The 21712-nt window shown below is 41.9% G+C and overlaps 2 protein-coding genes across 10 annotated transcripts in view; one reads left to right on the top strand and one right to left on the bottom strand.

Moving 5' to 3' along the window:
- Window positions 1-18064, bottom strand: part of rtn1a (reticulon 1a) — a 206842-nt gene extending 188778 nt beyond the window's left edge. Inside the window, exons 1-2 of one of the 2 annotated variants that reach the window (XM_069916313.1) lie at window positions 17988-18064; window positions 11084-11290 (exon numbers count right to left, since the gene is read on the bottom strand). Coding sequence is in view for 1 of the 2 variants with exons in the window: in XM_069916310.1 (XP_069772411.1) it covers window positions 10454-10661 (208 nt within the window). In the remaining variant the exon portion in view is untranslated. Of the gene's footprint in view, window positions 1-10453; window positions 10727-11083; window positions 11291-17987 lie in introns of those variants that run through there. The other variant, XM_069916310.1, reaches the window with a different exon arrangement.
- Window positions 18065-18084: 20 nt separating this feature from the next.
- The window catches only part of lrrc9 (leucine rich repeat containing 9), a 168586-nt gene continuing 164958 nt past the window's right edge, over window positions 18085-21712 (top strand). For all 8 annotated transcript variants that reach the window (XR_011351144.1, XM_069916304.1, XM_069916303.1 and 5 more), the window contains exons 1-2: window positions 18085-18213; window positions 20320-20410. Coding sequence is in view for 7 of the 8 variants with exons in the window: in XM_069916304.1 (XP_069772405.1) it covers window positions 20366-20410 (45 nt within the window). In the remaining variant the exon portion in view is untranslated. The remainder of the gene's footprint in view (window positions 18214-20319; window positions 20411-21712) is intronic.

Genomic DNA, 21712 nt, shown 5'->3' with positions numbered 1-21712 from the left:
AAACTGTGGCACGCATGCACCACAGTAAATTTTTCCCAGATGGTAGAAAATAAACAGAACTGAGGACTATAATAAGCCTTTTATTTATGATATGGCAGAAATCATTAACACGTGCATTGAAATTCCTTTCTGCCTGCTATTTTAATGAAAGCATTCAGGTAATATTTTGAACAGGTTATTGATTTGCTAAAATAGCATGAAAAATCTTAATTAATCTTATTATTGCATAATTTCAAAGCTATTCAATACTTAATTTGTTCTATTTTAATTAAAAGATAAATAACCAGAACAAAAAAAATGTTAACAGTTGAAATGCAAGTATAATGTAGCAATTCCTTTTTGTTAATAGTATTTAATCAACAATGAACTATTTATGAATATTTCTCATTTCTGGTTTAACAGAGCCACAAAAGCAATCATGGAACTTGCAACAATCCAATTACATATAATTTTCAAACCATAAACAATAGTCACAAGTATTGGAGGTAGGCAAGAAGGTCAATACAATTTTTTCCCCATACCTTGATGAAGGTCTCTAGCCCAAAACATTTGTTATGTATTTTTACCTTTGCTAAATAAAGGCCACTGCTTGACCTGCCGAGTTTCTCCAGCTTTGTATTTTTACTTCAACCATGGTGTCTGCAGATTTATGCGTTTTAATTCAATACAAATTTGTCAATTTTGGTCAATCAAATAAATCACAAATTATGACATTATTTTTGATTCAAGCTTCCAGAGATTCTATTTTAGCTTTCTCAAAACATAACTAATGCATGTTGGTGGAGCAAACAAGTCTAAACATGCTCCACTATTACAAAATCAGTCAGTAATTCACCATCTCAAAATAAACCAAATTACTTGTCAGTCATCCTTCCCAATTAAAACAAAAAGAACACATTTGCAAATTTTCAATGCCTCAGGATTTAATAGTGAAAGAACATTCAGAAATGAAGTATTATCAACACACACCAAAAAAAAAGTATGAACAGGTAAAGGTCACTGAAACCTTCAAGCTTAACCTGCCTTCCATTCAATATGATCATGGATGATCTACATTGGCCTCAATGCCTCCTGTGCCTGTTCTCTCGAACCTTCAATTCTTCAGTATTTGGAATATTTACATAATCTCTGCCTTAAATAGATCAAATGTTTGTATTTTCAGCACCATCCAGGGCAGACAATGCCAGAGGGCTGCACATTGGAATAGCAGTGAGCACAATGCCTTTACAGCACCAGCAGGGATGGGGGTTCAAATCACGTGCCGTCTGTAAGAAGTTTGTATGCTCTTCTGGTGTCTGCGTGGGTTTTCCCTGGGGATTCTGGTTTCCTCCCATCTTTTGAAATGTACTGGGGGGTGTAGGTTAATTGGGTGTAAATTGGGAGGCACGGACTGGTGGGGTAAAATGGCCTGTTACCACGCTGTATGCTTAAAAATTTAAGATTGACTAACTTTTTGAGGGAAGAAACTTCTATGCACCCAGTTTTAAATAACTCCATATTTTGTAACTATCCTTTTGTTTGTGACATTCCCTTGTTAATAAAAACATCTCAAAATCTCTCATCACACCACATTTGGATAGCTCACATTTGAACAAGTTACCCATCATTTTTCTAAACTTCAAGAAAGAGAGGCGCGCAGGCAGAAGAATGCAATGGGAAACTAAAATTATATGCAAAAGGACAGGCTCTTCAAAGTACTATTTTTTTTTGTCATTTTGGTGTAAAAAGTTCATTTATATTTTTTGTACTTATTCTTGTTTGTATATTGACTTTCCAGTCCTCCATCTCATTTATCGTATAATTGCTTATTAAATATTCATTAATGGAGTCAGGCATTTTATAGAATCATAGAACTGAGGAGGCCTCCATTTAGCCTGTCAGATTCCTGCTGAACAAAAAAAAAACACCAACTCACTAATCCTACATTCCAGCTCACAGGTCAGTAGTGCTGCGAGGTACAATATGGATACTTGGATACCTTTGAAATGCATCACAAAGAGAAAATCTGCCTGTATTAACCTATCAAGCAGTGTTTCAGACACCCACCACTGAAAATAAATTTTCTTGCAAACTTAATTACTTTAAATCAAGGCCTCTTGTAACATTAGTTCTAATGGGTCATTTATAAACACTGACATAGGCTTCAAATTGGAACACCTCAATTACCATCTCCACTCAGCCTATCCAGTTCCAATGAAAACAATCCTTGTCTAGACAACAGAGCTGTATAAAGTATGCTAGCTTTGTCTTCACAGTATTTTATTCCATTCTTACATGAGCTCTTATAACTTAATGCCAATAGAGAATCTAGAGTGCCTATTTATTACGTTTCTACTGGCCCTGTAACCTTCTGGCATCTGCAAGTAAAAAGATAATGCAAACAAGCAATCAATTCCAGATACGCATTTCAATTTCACATTATTCATGGCCTTTCCCTTGTTCTTTTTTAAACTTCTTTCTTCAGAAATTATCAGTGATCTATATTGAATTCTATTTGTCAATTAACATCCACCAGATCAATTATTGATTTTCTCCTACCTTCTACTTGTCTTGAATGAATGAATCAAGAGTTTATTGTCATATCAACAAATACAGTGTACAGGTGGAGTAAAATCTTACTTGCTGCAGCTTCTCAGTTACATAAAACACATGAAATAATTAATACACTAAAAAGTTATTAACTATAAAAGGAAGAGAAAAATGTGCAATGTTGACAGATAGTGCAAAAAGTGTGCTTTAATACAGAGGATCTTTGATGATCTCGGAGTAATGTAACCACGGGTTCTACCTTTCAGTCTGCATCAGTGCCAATAGGTTCTCTGTGGTTAGTAGGGGATTACTTAAGGTGGTATGTGAGTAGAAAGAAAAAGGTTGAGAACCACTGGTCTAAATCATTAACAAATATAACGAAATGCACAGAGGCATGTGGGAAACTTACTGCTAATAACTTCCAGTCATTAAAATAATTCAAGATGCAAGTAGTTTTGTGCCTCCAGCTCACTGACGATTCTGACTACAGTCAGAAAAGGATCACTATAGTGGTCTCTTCAGCTAGAAGCAAAATCTGCATTTATCCAAGTCTAATAATTAGAAGATATTGCATTTTTATTTTCCAGAGATTCTTCACCATTAAGCATGATCCATTCTTTTATTGTTTGTTTAATATCATATTACACTGGTATAAAATAAATTGTTTTGTTATTAACACAGACTGTTAGTGTCGTTTCTCATAGCCGCTGCACAAAGATGAAAACAAAAATGTAAACGGAAATGCACTTTAGCAGAACAAAACTTAATTCTCACCTCAGCCCCTCAGCCAGCTGGCTGTTTTGTTCATTTACATGTCGGGGGAACTGCATGCTGCAGATAGTAATGATGAGCTGTAGAGGTTCCAGCTGCCTGTGGAACTATGGGTAATGAAGATGGCCATTGATCCCGCATTGACCAGCTGCTGCCACCATCATAGTAAGTTTTGTTTTAACAAAACGTGTAAGTAATTTTTAACAGTGGGGGGGAGGAGGGGAGGGGAGGGGGTGCAATCTCAGTGAAAGTGTAATTTCAGTGTAAGTGTAATTTCAAAATGTGCAAGTTTTAACAGGGAGGGTGGCACAATTTCAGTGCTTGCAATAGGCGCTATGTTCCCTCGATTCACCATTGGTAATCATTGAATATATAATGATCAGAGATAGCTAGCATCATTTTGTTAAGATTGGTGGCAACAATATTGGCAAAGCTTGAAAAAAGAATTACAGGTAAGATGTATGGAAGGTGTATGGAACTTTGGTTTTCAAGAGATATTGAGATCCTGGTTAAGAAGAAGAAGAACGGGACCATTGCCTGAAGAGGGTGCACAAAATCAGTGAACCGGTGTGGACTCGAAAGGCCAACATGGCCTGTTTCCGCTCCGTAAATGGTTATATGGTTATGGTTATATGTACCAAATAAAGCAAGTATTCTTTTGGTTACTATCCAAAAAATTCAACTCAGTTAAAGAAATAAAAAACATAGAAATTTAAAAGTGAGGACAAAAACATCAATAATTTCATCAAAACGCCTAGTTATTTGCATATTCCACATAATCATGGTCATTTTGTCAAATTGCACAGCCTACATAAATCTATACCCATGATGAAGGAAACACACAAATGCTGATTTTTGCAGCTCCTAGGTTTTGAATGCAATTCCAGCTGGCTCGATATTTAAATTCAGTTTGATCTCTCCTCATCTTGAGAAATATCCCAATTTTATGATTAATTTACTATCAAATTTCTTGGAATTTTTCCTCAAGAAGATTTTTTTAATTGTATCGTAGAAAGGTCCAGTCCAGAGTTAGAAAAAAAATGAAGGCTCGTTTGTCATTCTAACTCTTTTTGGACTTTAGTAGTTAAAAATAATTTCTCCCTCCAGTAATTCCAGTCTATCAAATTAATCAGAAAATGCTAACAGCTATTAATATATTGCCACTTGACAACCAGTGTCAAGAAGTATTTTGAACTCAAAACAGATTACATTTGTTTGTACTCATTTAACTGCAGTGATAACAAATGATTGATTTCCTTTCTTCCGCACAAGGAAATGGAGTCAAGAGGAAAGAAATAAGGTGGTTGGCAAGTTTTCCCCCCCATCTTGGGCTAACAATCAGGCTGCAAATATTTAATGTTTCACTCTGAAAAGTGTTATGGTACTGAGCCAAAGTTTACCCTAGACTATGGGAGTCTAATTTGAACAGCTCTTCACCTGAATAAACTAAATATTTCCAAGAATAAATATTTCCAAAGGAGTGCAATGGCAGCTGTATCTTCAATCCCTTTCAAGTCCACATGTAGATCTCTGCTGCAGGTGCAACAGGAAAATTAAAAGAAGAAATATTGGCAAGGCAAGAATACATTCCAAAAAATTTTTTTTCATCACTTTGATCTTGTGTGCCTAAGTAGAGATTCAGGCCAAACTTTAGTCCAGTTTTCAAACTTTTTTCTTTCCTCTCACATGCTACCTTAAGTAATCCCTATGCCATAGATGTTGTGTTATTAGTAAGGGATTACTTTTTTACGTGGACATTACCCCTCCATAAATCTTCGTCCGCGAAGCCAAGCCAAAGAAAGAAACTTAAAGAGGTATAAGTGGAGAAGAAAAAGGTTGAGAACCACTGCTCTAGACACAATTGTTACTGAAATATTTTACTTGAGAAAAATTGACATTGGCCCATTTCCTTTGGAGTTATGAAACTGAGCACATAACGAGTCAATTAGGTACAATTGAAACAGTGGTTCTCAACCTTTTTCTTTTCACTCACAAAGCACCTTAAGTAATTCTTTACTAATCACAGAGTCCCTTTGGTATAGGGATTACTGTGGAAAGAAAAAGTTTTAGACCAACAAAGGATTCCCAGGTATAGATGATTGTAGATGGAGAATTGGGGAAGACAGATGTTAGCCTCAAAAGGATGAAATTTCAGCAATAGCTCACATTCTGTAACTCAGTATCAGTCCATCTCAAGCAAATGCAAGGGAGAGCAATGCAAGAAAATGCAAGGGACAGCAGGACAGATTTATTTTAAAAATAAATTCAGGTTAAAGAAACATCATTGCACATTTCACAAAAGAAAATGTTGAAACCTAAACAATTTCATGAGACAACCCCAAATATCCCCCATAATATCAAATACAACTTTGCCTCAAGATAGCTTCACAAATAATAAATTATAGAAATTTAAGCAGTTCCTCTGTTAAGTTGATTTGGAAGCTCCCTGGTTTAAAAATCATATAGTTTTAAGAATGTTGCTGAACAAAGAACCCTTAATTGGATTTTAACAATTAATATTTCAGGAAAAGAGATCCCAAAGTGCCCTGAAAGTGGAGGTGAGTTACTGTTGCATTGTGCCTTTACCATGTCTCAATGCAATCTGGCATTGAGCAAGGCAGCGTTGTAGCCCCAACACTCGTTTCAATCTTTTTTGCTACAACATTTTATCTGACCTCCAATGAATTTCCTGCTGGAATGAAACCAAAGACAAATAATCACTAGTAACCTCCATCATTCTAACAAATACTCATCAATGATACTGACACAACCAAGGGTATGATTAGACTATCTAACTGGAAATGATCATTGTGTGGCATAAAAGTTATGCCACATATCAACCCACACTGCTTTTTGCTGAGGGATTGAATTACTGTACTCAGTTTTCAATTAACAAGTTGTTTGAAATATTTATATTCAAAATATTTCTAAAAGCACGATAAAATAGTCAAGACAACTGACAGTGGATTTTAAAATTGATAAGAAAATAATCTTGCACTTAATCAGACATGCATTGATTCTGTATCTCACAGCAGTGTACTGGGAATTTGTGCATTTACAATATATAATCCCAAGATGTTCCAGCTACAGGGTCCAGATACATTCAAGAGCAGCTGTATTTTGCATAAATGTTTCTTGGAGGTGGGGGTGGGGGGGGGGGGGTGGGGAGAAGGAAGAGTGGGACAGGATGACATTTTCAGCTTTCCAAAAAGCCATGCGCATGCACAGTAGGGTTCCTGCATTTTGTGTCACCAGTTGAGCTGTGCACCAATACTTGATGAAGAAAGCTGCCTCAGAGAGCAGTTTCACAATCGGGGGTCATTGTTTGGCCATTTATGCAGTAGCTCATTCAGTGACTGTCACAGGACACAAAGTTGTCGAATGGTGCATTTCAAGCCATTTGGGTTTTTTCCAGAAGCCTCTTTTTGAAATGGATTAATAACCCAGAAAGCACCTGTCTGCCCCACCATTTCCATCATTGTACCTGACTTTGTTTTTATATACCCTTACAAATGCAAATTTCTAAAGTGTACAATCAACTCTTAGTTATGGCCTAAACTGCAACATTGGAAGAAACTCTAATGCCAAATATTTAGCAAACAAATACTGATTATTTAAAATTGTAAACCCTGGATCTTCCAACTTCAAAAAAATTCATCTTGGTTAGAAAACAAAACTCCATTATCTAATATTAAAATTCTTTAACTTAATTAAAACTAATATTTAAATGCATTCTGCATAAGATATGTTACATCAAATACAACATGTTGATTTAAAAACGTTTCTATCGCCCTGCTCTGCAATTAAATTTAAACATACAGCACTGTAACAGGCCATTTCGGCCCATGAGTCCATGCCACCCAATTTGCACCCCATTACCTGTATGCCCAGTACATTTCAAAAGGTGGGAGAAAACCGGAGACCCCGGGGTAAATCCATGCAGATACTAGGAAAATGCACAGACTCCTTAGAAACAGTACGGGATTTGAACGCAGTAAAGGCATTGTGCTAACAGCTAGGCCAACTGTGCCTTGTTGGGCAATGTTTTTTTTATCTGCTACTGTCCAACCAACTTTTTCTACTGCATTTACTATCTTGATTCCCAAAAAGTTAGAAGAATCTTATTTACTCAATACAAAGTTTGCACATGTGTCATAATGCTATGAAAAACAACCACTCACATTGCTTTCTTCTTGAATTCATCCAAGGATTTTTCCCCTGACCTTTGGTGATGCCAAATTACCCAGGGTCATATTCTACCTTTGCTGTATGTCTCCATTCTTCTGCATTCAAGTCCACCATAACTATCCTGGGAAAATTCATCTGTTAAACACTCTGCAAGTTGAAGCCGGCCTTCCAAGTGTCACTATGACATTTCTACCAAGGTAAACTGGCAAGGGTATGAACTAGCTAGACAAGTCATTCTATTTGCTCTTCATCATTATGGCTGCCCACTTCTCCCTCTAACACCACCCACCCATGTCTATCTGCTGAAATCCTCAACATCCCTTTTCCACTGGCATCCTGTGTCATATCCCAGGATAGGAAGCCCTTTGTGTCATTTCCACTGGGTCACCTTTAAATGAAACAATGATTGATTTTCCGCTAAACACACTCATCCCCAGGGATCAGTGTTCTCCCTTCACCTGGAAACAGGTATCTTTCTGCTGTCCCTTTTCCACCAGCTTTATCAGCATGCTGGCATCAGCAAACTGTGGATATGAGTAGGGGTAAAGATGGTTAATCCCCGGCGTGAAGTGACATCATTTAATGCCGGTGTTCAGACAATGTTCCTTTTCCATTGGACCCGGTCTCAGTAAATTTCCAGTTAATTCCTGGGCCAGGGTGCCATAATATTTAATTGAAGTAACATGGAAATTATTATAATTAGATTCTATCTACATTAAAATCTCAAGGAATTCATTGGTCTGCTTGCACCACTGCAGATTTCCGAACAAAGAAAAGCAAAGCAATACAAACTCAAGGAAAAATGCTACTAGTGTAACTAACATCAAACCAATGTCTACACAGTACATCTTGCTACATTAGATAACAAAATTCATGGCTAAGTAAATGGATTAATTAATTCAGGTAACAAATGCTTCCAAATGTCTAACTTTTGTCCAACTACTCATGAAAACAACCTTCATAAGTATTAAATGGTACTATCAACACAAGGCAACAGGATTGTTACTGACTACTGCATCTAAAGTACTTTATGCAAATACATTTTGTATAAAAGAAGCCGCCTCAAAAAGGTAAAAATAAATACATTCTTGAAAAGGTTTTAAAGGCTCATTTTACAAATCACATCTGCACCCTCACTGTTGCAGTACTCATAGAATTTAAGCATACATTAAAAAAATTCCAGAACCTCTCCCATAGAAACTTGCAATACTCTTCCAATCAGAGAAGGATGTTTTGTTTCCTTCTTGAATGGATGAATTATTAAGTGATGTGGAAGCAAAAAGATAAATAATTTAAACAGCATTTGAGTTATTTCCTTAAGACCAAACACGAAATCTACCATTAACTTTACCAAAAAAAAATTACTTCGTTCAGAGGATTAAAACCATTTAAGTAAGAAATGTAGCTTTTCATGCAAGAAAAGAGGAAGATCATTTCCCCCATCTGCAACATAAAAACCTCCAGCCTGCTTTTTATCATGACATTTAAAATGAATTTTTTTTTAAAAATTCAAAAATTTTTGCCTCAATTCTCCTCTCCAGAAATGTCTTCAATTCATCCTTGTGAAAATTTGCTGATCCAAAATTTCACATTCCATTCATTAGTTTAACAGATATCTTCTCCTCCTGATCTTGCATTTCAGTTCTGCCTTGACAGTAAAATTAAAAGTGCCTAAAATTTCCATCAAGGTCAAAATAAATTTCGTTCTCCGCAGCACAAGCATCACTGAATTTATTTTCTTTAGAAACGAGAAACCTGAGGTTTATCCTATTATTCTTTGACTTACAATCTTATTCTATCGAAAAGTTCAGAATTCACAACATCAAGATTATAAAGTTCCCAGATCTCTCAATTAATTGCACATTACACATTGAGCATTTTCATTTTTCTTGCATTGCTTCATGTTTATCTGTATCAAATTTCAACTGCCATTGTTCCACTCTTTTGTGGTTAATGCTTTCTGAACCGCCTCCTCCAATTCAGCTGCTCCTTCCACTTTGCACCATTTGCAAATCAAACGAATTCACAATGATCTTCTCGGTCAACGTCCTCAATACATTGAATGCAGCGCCAATTTCTGAACCTATCAACTAGAGCTTACTTCTGGTGGGTCACCATTGCTTTGCACCCCCAGCTCATTACTTACAAAAGATTTTTAGCCAAAATGTTGAACTTGTACCTTTTGTGCACGGTATCTCTTTATTAAGGGATAGAAATAACAAGGTACTCACCAATGGGAAATTGTAAAACAAAATCTAGAATATATTTTTCCCCCCAATAAAGTCAGTCACACTGATCTCCTTTGGGGAATAAATAGACTGCAGATTGTTCAATTAAAATTACACAACTCAAAATGCTGAAGTATACACATGGAGTGCCAATCTCAGTTTGTTTTCCAACTGAGTCATAACCATCAAAAACCATTCATTGTGAACAATGAATCTTTGCAAGTTTGCATTCACAATCACGTCTGTGGGATTCATCTGACACTCCAAATATTCATCCACATTATACAAGCATAATAGCACAAAGGGCGCTCACTCAAATCAATCTGCTGTTTTAACTTTATTTCACGTTTTAGTCCTCGCCCCCTAAAAAGTACAAATGGCTCAATCTCGACTCATACACACAAAAGGTGCAATATTTCATTAACTCGGGACTCTTTCAAATGTTACTGGGCAGATAGTGCAAGGAACTTTTCACACCGACTTCAATCGGTTCTGAAAATTTCACCTAAGGAAGAAATGCCAATATTCTTGACAAATAATCCCGGCCAACTTTTCACAGAGGGGACCCCCCAAAAATGCAATTTCTTGGCAAAAAAAAAGTCTTTTAAATGTCAATTCACTGCACCTAAAAGACGAATGGCCTCGTTTTCTTCTTGCCAGGGCAATGCACGCCACGAGCGCACAGTTTCGTACGCGAAGGGCCGAAGGAGTCGCTCCCCACCCCAGTCCCATTTTACCTGCGGAGGCAGTTGCCCCGGTAACAGGCAGTCCCCTCGAGTCTGGCTGCTTCCCCTCGGCTCGCCGGCTTTCGCCTGCATCCCCGCCGCCGGCAAGTGCCGCCCTCGCCTGCAGATGACTGTGCCCGCTCCCATCCGCTCGCTCGGCGTCTCCTCCTTCGCTCCACTGTCCCTCTCCCAAGGGCTGGGCGAAAGGATTGCTCGCCATATTCGATGGATGGGTGGATGGTGGAGAGGTGCGTATTTGGTTTTAGGTCCCCCCCCCCCACCTCCTCCTCCCTCCCCCCGCACACCCCCAACTTGGTCTCTTTGTGCAACTGTGCCCACTCCCGTATCCCCGCCTCTCAGCCCCGGCGCTTGTACGCATGTGAAAATGGCTTGTTGGGTTCAAGGTTTCTCCCCTTGACGTCAGCTGTGGGAGGATGAAGTGAAAGATTGAGATGGAGGCTGGGAGTCATTCCCTATCGAACTGAATCGGAATGATCATGTTGCCATTTCAAAAATGACACTTCTCGGGGCGATAAATTGCTTGAAAGATCCCTAAAAGCAATAAACCCATGGTGGGCTTGACGAGATGTATTCGCGTGACCCCAGAGTAAGATGCTTGCACATCTAAATCCGTTTGCTCACCAAAGACCTAACATCGTTGAACGTTCACCCTGGGGCTGAAAGTCTTCAGGTTGTGGCCAGATGGACATGACATTCCATGCCCCACCCATTCAAACTGATGGCATCTTCCCCGGAATAAGCGATACGCCCTTTGTCTGGGGGTTCCCCCCCTCCCCTTCCTCTTCTTCTTCTTCTTCTTCGCCACCTATCTTCGGATCTTTTCCATGCCTATTAATAAATGGGGGAGTAGAAATCAAAACATGGAATTACATGCCTCACGCCCCTCCCAAAACTATGATCGGGTTCCCGTGAAAAGGTTCAGAGACCATGACCATGAAACCTGGTAAAATCGGGACCCTGCTTCTCAAAACTCCCTTGACTGACGAAGAGCTCCAAGGATCAAAAGAAAGAATACACGAATTGTTTGGGAAATATTTTCCTGATTACGAGCCCAATGTTCCCCGGTGAGGTGAAGAATACGAACAATTCCAGGTTGAACGGCCCGCGGAAGAAGCACAAAAACCTACTCTGGGCGTCGTGTTCGCTGCCTGTCAGCGAGTGGCTTGATGGGCCACGACGCACTGAGTTGACTTGAGACTTGAAGGATGGAGCTGCCACATTTTAGCTGTAACAGGTTAGTCATGAATGAACAGAGGAGGGGGGGGGTGGGGGGGAATGAGTAGGGAAAAGGCCAGAGAAACGCAAAAAACTGCAGGTTAGAATCTAGTGAACAAAGAGAAGATGGAGGAACTCAGTGGCTCAACCAAATAAATGCAGGGTTCTGATGGAGAAGTGGACTGACTGTTTCTATCCATTGATACTGCCTGACCTGCTGAGTCGCTCCAGTTTCTTTTTGCAGTTAGAGGCCATTTGGTCCTTTCAGGGTAATTCACCATTCAATACAATAATGACTAATCATAAAATATTTATACTGTATTCCAGCTTTCTTATGACATCCCTTGGCCTCTTCAGCCATTAGAACTATTTCTAACTCATTGCCTGTGTGACGGATTATATCATATTTATGTATATAGATGTTTTTGGAAGAGTTAGATTGGGGGTTTTAGTGTAGGTCACAAACATTTCACAAAACAGATCTTATATAAACTGCAAGAGCTCTGCTCAAACACTCCGGGCCCAGTGCCTTTGTAAAGACAATGGAAATTGCTTTGCTGAAGGACTTCACAAGTAGATGTTAATTGGACATGCTGTGGACTAATGGATTATTGTTTTGAAAGCAATAGATGAACTATGCTGCAATCTGGATGTAGTTTTGCAAGAGAGAGAGAGGAGACCAAACAGGCTTTCTCTAAGAGAGAGAGAGATAACTGGTTTCTGCAGCACGGCAAGCTGGCAGCTTGTTTAAAAACCACATTTTGAAGATGGGTTGTAAGGTCTGAGTTCAGCCTGTTCAAAATCCTTGTGGTCCATACAAGAGGAAATGACTGGCTAGAGTGTTTCACTTGAAATAAGGGAATCAAAAAGGAATTTTGTGGTGACCTGCAGAAGAAGAGGTTATCATTTGGAAAAACCTGATGGGCAAAGTTTCTTCAGCAAGACACTGAAGTGGCTGATCGGAGGGAATCAGTTTGTGTCTGTCCAATGAGCAACGAATCTCTCTCTGAAACCAACGAGAATCTTCCTGAGTGGTAACCAATTACTTTTAAACACCAAAGCTTGGTGAAAATTCATAAATGTTAAATTCTGTGCACAGTAAAAGATTTGTCTGATACCAATGAACTTGGAGGAGTGAGAACAGAGATTGGACTATGAATCAAAGAACTTTTCTGAACTTATACATATTACATACATGTCCACTTAAAATTAGAAGGGGGTGAAGTTAAGGTAATAGTACTTAATTAATGCTTGATTTTTTTTAATGTTTAAAGAAAATTAAAAACTATGTTTGTTTAAGTAAGCATTTGTCTTGGTGAATTTCTATTGCTGCTGGGTTTTGGTGTTTTCTAGGCCTGTAACAACTGTAATTATTGATTTGGCCTCAGCTGCCTTCTATGGTAGAGAATTTCACAGGTTCATCATTCTTCAGATGAAGAAATTTCTCCTTGTATCAGTCCTACACGGCATTCCCCATATCCTCCAGCTGTGGCTCTGGTTAGGTCTATTATCCTGTTCAATTGGTAAATAAGAATAGAGTTTAGGCCTGAAATGTTGGTTATGTATCTTTATCTTTCCTACATAAAGAGCACTGCATGACTGGCCGAGTTTCTCCAGCATTTTTCTGTAAACAACAAAAAAAATTAGGTGCCTGTTATATTGTCTGGGTTTAATTTCACTGGAATAAACTGAGGAATGAATTTATGGAGATGTTTAAAATTATGAGGGGCCTAAATAGAGTTTTTTCCAGGACAAAGGGCTCTAGGTTTAATATGAGACAGTTGAAGGGGATGGTGAATATTTGGAATGAACTGGTAGAGAAAGTGGTGGAGACAGGTGTAATGGTATCTTTAAAGGGCATTTGGACAGAGTAAAGGAATGTTGGGTGATACACTATCAATAATACCAAAAGGCTGAAGTTGCTGGATGACAGGCTTTTAATACCTTAAGAGTTGGAACATGCTCCTGTTCTGGCCCGATCCCAGGACTTGTACTGAGGGAGGGACTTGACTTAACTGTCTTTATTAGGGGATTCCGGGGGACTGAAGAAAGGTGGGCCAGCCATACATATGAACCAAACATATACACAGTGCCAGTAACCAAGTAACAGTACACAGTGGTGTATCACCACATTCACCCGCTCTTTTAAAAGAAACGTCCTGGGGTGGAAATGTCCAGTGTCCATCACGTTCAGCGGTCTGGTGGTCTTCTGTTCCTTGTGGACCATCATGGTGCCGGCTGTGGTGCAAGTGCCCATTCCTGGTCGGGTGGTAGTATATGTCAGCACTTGGTGTACCCGGGAGCGAGGGCGGATTAGGGGTGCAGGAGTCGGGGATGGGGATCAGCCATGATGGTCATAGCAGCTGGTGCCTGGGTTGAGGTAGGGGGCCCAAGAGCAGGGGAGAGGTGGTCAGTGGGTGAGAGATGCTGCTGGGTCAGTGGTGGTCTCGTTGTCTCCTGTGCAGGCCAGGTCCTAGACATAAACGGTGTCCTTATGTCCGTCTGGGTATGCCACATGGGTGTACTGAGGGTTGGCATGGAGGAGGTGGACCTTCTCGTCCAGTGGATCAGTCTTGTGGCCCTGTACATGCCTCCTGAGCAGGACTGGGCCGGGGGATGTCAGCCAGTATGGTAGCATTGACCCTGACGCTGATATCCTTGGGAAGGAAAGAGTCTTTCTTGAGGGATGGTGTTGGTGGTGGTTGTACACAGGAGGGAACTGATTGCTAATAGGGCATCGGGGAGGACTTCCTGCCACTGGGAGACAGGTAGACCCTTGGACTTCAATGCTAGTAGGACTGCCTTCCATACTGTAGCTTTCTCCCGCTCCATCTGGCCATTCCCCCCAGGGGTTATAGCTTGTGGTTCTGCTGGTGGCTATCCCCTGCACCAAAAGGTACTGTTGCAGCTCGTCGCTCATAAAAGAGGACCCCTGAGCGCTGTGGATATAGCTCGGGTACCCAAATAGGGAGAAGATGCCGTTTAGTGCCTTTTTAACAGTGGCCTTGGTCATATCTGGGTAGGGGATGGCAAAGGCGAAACCGGAGTAATCATCAACAATGATTACAGGTTCTGATTGGATGAGGGGAGGAGCCCCTTGAAATCCATGCTCAGGTGCTCGAAGGGTTGAATAGCCTTGATCAGATGTGACTTGTCAGGTCTGTAGAAACGAGGTTTGCCTTCAGTGCAAACCTGGCAGTTTCTAGTTAGGGTTTGGACGTCGTCAATAGAGTAAGGGAGGTTTTTGGCCTTGACAAAATGAAAAAGCCTAGTGACCCCAGGGTGGCAGAGGTAATTGTTGAGGGATTGAAGCCTGTTGGACTGCAAGCTGGCGCACGTCTTCCTGGACAGGGCATTCATGGGCTCGTTGAGCTTCCTAGGCTGTTTTCATAGGTGGAGAGCTCTATCCTCCCCCTCAGGATTTTATCATTTTTGATTTTATCCCGCTGTTTGTTGTGGAACATAATTGCAACTGCATGTTGGTCGGTCAGCAGTGTAAATCGATTACTGGCCAGGTAGTGCCTCCAGTGGCGCATCGCCTTGACGATTGCCTGGGCCTCCTTCTCAATGGAGGAGTGTCAGACCTCAGGGCCATAGAGGGAGGGGGAGAAGAATGCTACTGGTCTGCCCGCTTGGTTTAGAGTGGTTGCTAGGGCGAAATCAGAAGCATCACTGTCCACCTGGAAAGGGGTGGACTCATCAAGACAGGCATCATGGCCTTGGAGATGTCCCCTTTGATGCGGGTGAAGGCCTCCTGAGCTTCCACTGGGAGTGGGAAGGATGTGGCTTTTACCAGGGGTTGGGCCTTGTCGGTGTAATTGGGAACCCATTACAGAGAAAAACCCAAAGCACCTCTTCAGTGTCTTGAGGCTGTGAGACAGAGGGAGTTCCATCAGGGGTGCATACAGCCGGGGACTGGCCCAATTACACTGTGAACATGGCCTTGAGCCCATGCTGGTCTACCATTTGATCCATTTCCCATTGGAAAATGGAGGCCCAATTAGTGACCCCAAAAGGGACCCTTAGGAAGTAGTAGAGGCAACCGTCTGCCTCAAATGACAGTCCTCTGGGTGGATGATGATATGCCAATTTTAAATCAATGGTAGAGAACACCTGGTATTGGGTGAACTGATTTACCATATTGGCGATGAGGAGAAGGGGGTTACACATCCAGCTGTGTGAACTGGTTTATGGTTTGCTTGCAGTTAACCATGCGGCGATTTTCCCCATTCTTGACCTGGAACCTCCAGGGGCTTGTGCTTGGTTCTATGATCCCCTTGGCCAGCAGCTATTGCACTATACCTTCATCAGAGGCCAATGCCCTATCCCCTGTGCTGTATTGCCTGCTTTTGGAGGTGATCGTCTTGCAGTCGGGGGGTGAGGTTAGCAAACAGGGGCTGGGATGGGGGGGGTACAAGGAGGGTGTAACCCCACAGGTTGGACATTGTATGTGGGTAGCGGTGTGCTGATTGGTCACATGTGGAGGGGAAGGCAGGCAGTTTAAAAATTGGTGGTTGTGGACAGTGAGAGAAGCGTGAAGCCTGTCGACTTCCAAAGTGATGCACTTGAGGTGGCACTGGAAGTCCAATCCCAGGATTACTGGCGCACAGAGCTGGGGCATTACAGTTTAGAATTGTCATAAGTAGTGCCCCCTACAGTTAGTGATACCAGCAGTAGCCTGGAGTCTCATCTGACTATGACCTGGACACCAGGGATATCTTGCATCTAGATGGACTCACCACATTAAAAGACCTGCATTGCATCAGGGTGCACAAAACCTTTGGTGTTGCCACTGTCTAACAGGTCAATAATGGGGTGTCCATTTATTTGGACTTCCATCATCAAGCGAGCGAGTTGGTGAGGGGTGTGCTGATTGAGTGTAATAGAAGCCAGTACCCTATCATAATTGGAGTTGCTGTCGGTATTGGACAAGTGACATGGTGCCCATGACCTGGGCTGGAAAGATGGTAGCTTCCACGGCGTGCACATGGTGCTGTTGTTCAGGGACGCAGGTAACAGCTGAAGTGACAGCGAAGATGGCTGCCTGCACTGTCTGCTGGTCAGGAGAGGGGATCTAGACTTGCATACTTTAGCATAGTGTCCTTTCTTCCCACACCCTGAGCATGCCGTTTCTTTGGTCAGGCAGCACTTCCAGGGGTGCTTCTATTAACCGCAGTAGAAGCACATTAGGGGCTTGGCAGTGGCACTGAGGTTGGGACTCCCATGTGCTGCAGCGCAGTGGGACCCTGCATCCCAAGGTGGCGGCACCCGTGTTCCCCACAAGGCAGCTGTTGTCAGATGTGAAAGAGGCTGAGTTGCAGAGGGCTATATCCAGCATTCTGACGACCTCAACACCCTTTCCAAGGTTAGTTCATCGAGTTCCAGTAGTTGCTGGGAGATATAGTCTGAGCAGATGCCCACCACGCAGGCATCCCGAACGAGCTCGTCTGTGAGGCCTTCTGCAGTCACAACTTTATAGCTGCATGCACACCCAAATTCGCACAGGACCTGAATGAACGCCTTGAGGGGCTCACTGGATCATTGTTTGCACGTAGCGAGGAAGTGCTTGGCGTAGACCGCATTAGTCTTGGGGTTGTACCAGCTTTGGTGTTTACTCATGGCCTCATTGAACCTCGTGCAGCCTCTGATGAAGGTATAGGCTCAAAGGCTGACCCTTGCTCGCAGCGTGGAGTTTGTCACCATCAGTACTCACAACTTGGGTGCTGGCGTGCAAGAAGTCATTGAAGCAGAACTCAAATTGGTCTGGAGCGTCAGGCGTTTGAGGATCTGCACCTAATTTGTCCGGCTTTAGCAGCTGGTCCATTGCAAAGAAAAAAATTATGGCATTAAAATTGATACCCTATCAATAGTACCAAAAGGCTGGACTATGCTCCTGTTCTGGCCTGATCCCAGGACTCAGACTGAGGGAGGGACTTGACTGAACTGCCTTGATTAGGGGATTCCAGGGGGTGGAGTCACCGGGGGAAGGCGGGCCCATGAACCCAACATATGCACAGTGCCAGTCACAGTACACAGTGGTGCATCACCACGTTGGCCTCATGTGGGCCAATGCGATAGGACGCACAGTCTGGGCGGACTGGAATGGGCCAAAAAAAAAGGACCTGTCCGACAAATTCCATCCTGTTTCCACATATGCTGCACGGACCTGCTTTTCTTTTCCGGTCTTTCCCAACCTCTGGTCATTTTGATCACGCTGGGCCGAAATTGTGACCCTGTTCTTTCATTCGATCGGGCGTCAAAGATTATTTGAGAAAAGTCAACAGTTTGAATAAATATCGTCTTAACTTACTGAATCTGTGTGTGGGTGTGACCTGGAGGCCCTTCTTCCAGCTCGCGCGTGCAAAGGCTTGCCCCCTAACCTTTGACCTCCGCCCGTTCCATGGAAACCAAAATGGCTCCCGGACAACGGTGACGCGCAGCGACTGAGAATGGACGGTCGACGAGATGGCCTTTAAAACCAGAGGGCCGATCGAGCTTTTGGTCACGGAGACACATCGAGATCGGGGATCCAAAGGGTGGGACAGACCGAGATACTTTTAATGCTCTCTTTAGCTTTCACTTTTGATGCAAAGGTGCGGGTTGCCAAGTCGAAGCCGCGGCCCCGGGTGTGATCGACCCCCACCCCCCCCCCCCACCGCCGATTCAACGCAAGCTCCATCGAGGTGCTCACTTCTACGGGTCTTATCGATTGGGTTTTAAAAAAAGCCCCATCAGAATTGAGGAATGCCACCATATTTTGGCGTCGGATACCCCCCCCCCCCCCAACTTCTCCCACCAACAAGATGCTTGCAGCTTGGCTCCGACCCCTTGTAGTTGAAGCCCGCGCGTCCATGGCTTCAGTTAAACAGTCCTTCGACTTCTTGGACGCCACTTTGTCAACCCTATTCAAATATCACACTGGAAGGCAAATTCCTCCCAGCTGGGTCTCTCCGTAAATTTAACATTAAAAAATGTTAAAATGGGAAATATGATCCGAGATTCGAAGCTTCAGCAAGAGTGGGGCTTACTTGTTTCCTGGGCATGCACTTTTAATGAAAACGTTGTCCTTTCGTACCGTTGTTTCATTATCCCGCTTGCTTTTCCTATAGAGTTGGACATTTCGAAATGGGCCTCTGCAGATGTACTATATTCTTTTAAAAAAAAATGAGCTGCCCAATGGCTTCATATCGTATCTGCTGTGTGCTCTTCCTCCGATTGAGTTTGGAAGCAGAGCTCATGTTATTTGTTGGGGGGGGAAGCACAAACAAATGTCCTTCCTCACTCCTTTATAAACCACTAAAGGTGAACTGTCTACTGTCTGCTCGATTCCACTGAAATCAGAAATAATTTGCTTCCCTGAAGATGTACTTTTCAAATAACCTACGGATTCTTGGAAACCAGACAGCATTCCTTACTTACTCCTTAGGCCACTTGAAAAATGACCTCTGAAAGTTACTGACTAAAATTTGCCTATTTGTAACTGTGGTGAAATTTGGTTCAATAGACAATTTTTTCTTGGGGTGCGGGAGAGAGAAGCCAAGCAGAGGTCTTGTTGATTTGTTTTCATTGTTCAAAAATAGAAAAGGCAAGGAATTTATGATGCCTGTAAAACTCGTATAGTCTGTTTATGTACATTCTTCTAATCCACAGTAAGAAAAAGAAAGAACAATATAACATATTTGCTGTCTGATTTGGGCAGATTTACATATTTCCTGCAGCATTGGCAGTCATGTCAGATCATTCAATTTATGCCAGCTCACAGAACAATTTGATTACCCCACTAATTTTCCCTTTAATCTATTCTCACTATGCTCCTGCTAATTCCTGTCAGATTTTGGCATTCATCTAATATCGTGGACAGTATTAGGTGACCAAGTAACTTACTATCCAGCATGTCTGTGGGATGTGGAGGAAATGGGAAGATCAGGTTAGAAACCAACAGAGTCAAAGGTAGAGCATGCAAATTCCCCTGCTAGCAATGGAGATGAGGATTGAACCTCAGTCACCTCTACGTTGTCCTGTTAAATATTTTTAAATATTTTTGAAAAAGTACATTTTCAAATCAAGTTGTCAACTTTATTTATCATTCATACCATGCTCGCATAGTAGGATGAAATAGTGTTTCTCCAAGACCACGGAGCATATTTACATAGATATAAGTTAGGAAAGCAGTTAACACCTTAAAATATTAAGGTATTATGATGTATGAACTGAAAGTTCATGGCACACTATCCACATCTGTACTGGGAGTTCAGAAGCCTGATGGCTTGGGGAAAAAGTTATTTCCCACACTGTACATAAGGACCTGACTGCTACAGTATCACCTGCCAGATTTGGATGGGATGTGTGGAGTCTTTCACAATGTTTATTGCTTTCCGCCTGCATCGAGTGCAGTAGATGTCCCCAAAGGTCCTTTCTGCTGACTTCACTATCCCCTGCAAGGTCTTGCCATCTAAGGCAGTGGTAGAGTTGCACAGGATGCTCTCAATACAACCTGTATGGAATGTAGTGAGGATGGGAGATGGACTTTCCCCAACCTTTAGAGTAAGTCGAGGCGCTCCTGGGCTTTCTTGGCTATGGAGCTAAGTTTGTTAAGTTCGCATGAAATTGCTTGATTTTACTGTGTTTCTTTAACTCATCAGGAGTTCATTTGCATATTGTCATGTTCCAAATGAATAATTTTTAAAGATGAGCCAATTACCAAATGGAGAAGACGAAATTTTGAGAGAATTGGTAAGAACAACCCACTCATTGACCTTCATTGATAATACATGATGTCATTTTGTAAATTATCCATTTTCTCCATAAGCATAAGAATTATATTTATTATTTTCATTCATTTACCAAAGGTTGTTGTTTCAGGAGAGAAATTGTGTATGATTTTCTTTATAAATTTGTTTTTCATTAATACAGTGGGGCATAAATTGAAAATTTCCCATGTTTGTCATTGAGAACATAGCAAAAACAGCATCTAATGGACTTTAAAAACGATTTATAATTGAAGATCCACATCTTAGAAAATAGGATCTATGATTAGTAAATATGTAGAATCATGGGTCCTCTACCGGCACAACCTACGGCTCCTAGAACGCTTCCACCAGCGTTGTCTCCGCTCCATCCTCAACATCCATTGGAGCGCTTACATCCCTAACGTCGAAGTACTCGAGATGGCAGAGGTCGACAGCATCGAGTCCACGCTGCTGAAGATCCAGCTGCGCTGGATGGGTCACGTCTCCAGAATGGAGGACCATCGCCTTCCCAAGATCGTGTTATATGGCGAGCTCTCCACTGGCCACCGTGACAGAGGTGCACCAAAGAAAATGTACAAGGACTGCCTAAAGAAATCTCTTGGTGCCTGCCACATTGACCACCGCCAGTGGGCTGATAACGCCTCAAACCGTGCATCTTGGCGCCTCACAGTTCGGCGGGCAGCAACCTCCTTTGAAGAAGACCGCAGAGCCCACCTCACTGACAAAAGGCAAAGGAGGAAAAACCCAACACCCAACCCCAACCAACCAATTTTCCCCTGCAGCCGCTGCAACCGTGTCTGCCTGTCCCGCATCGGACTTGTCAGCCACAAACGAGCCTGCAGCTGACGTGGACTTTTTACCCCCTCCATAAATCTTCGTCTGCGAAGCCAAGCCAAAGAAGAAAAGAAGAAGAAGATGTAGATTATACAAAAATTGCTGGTATTGTTGATACTGAATAGAGTAATAGAGTAATCATAGATTAAGGAACAATATTGATCATTGATCAATGACAGAAATAATTAATTTTGTTAAGTGTGAGGTGATGTATTTTAGCAGAACAAAAGAAAGAATTTCTGAGTGAGCCAGAGGAACTGAGTGAGGTACTAAGTGAATATTTTGTATCATTATTCATCAAAGAAAAAGGCCAGGAGAAAGTGATAGCAGGGAGGGGTATGCTGCTATAGTAGGGCATATTGTTATCAAGAAGGGGTCTTTTGAAGAAGATAATGGTGAATAGTGATGGGATCCATCCCAGCATATTGACAGGCGAAAAAGAAGGTTGCTG

The sequence above is a fragment of the Narcine bancroftii genome, chromosome 2 (assembly GCF_036971445.1).
Source record: "Narcine bancroftii isolate sNarBan1 chromosome 2, sNarBan1.hap1, whole genome shotgun sequence".
Classification (NCBI taxonomy): domain Eukaryota; kingdom Metazoa; phylum Chordata; class Chondrichthyes; order Torpediniformes; family Narcinidae; genus Narcine; species Narcine bancroftii.
Note: the sequence above shows the minus strand (reverse complement) of the source record. Positions and strands in the feature narration are given on the sequence as shown.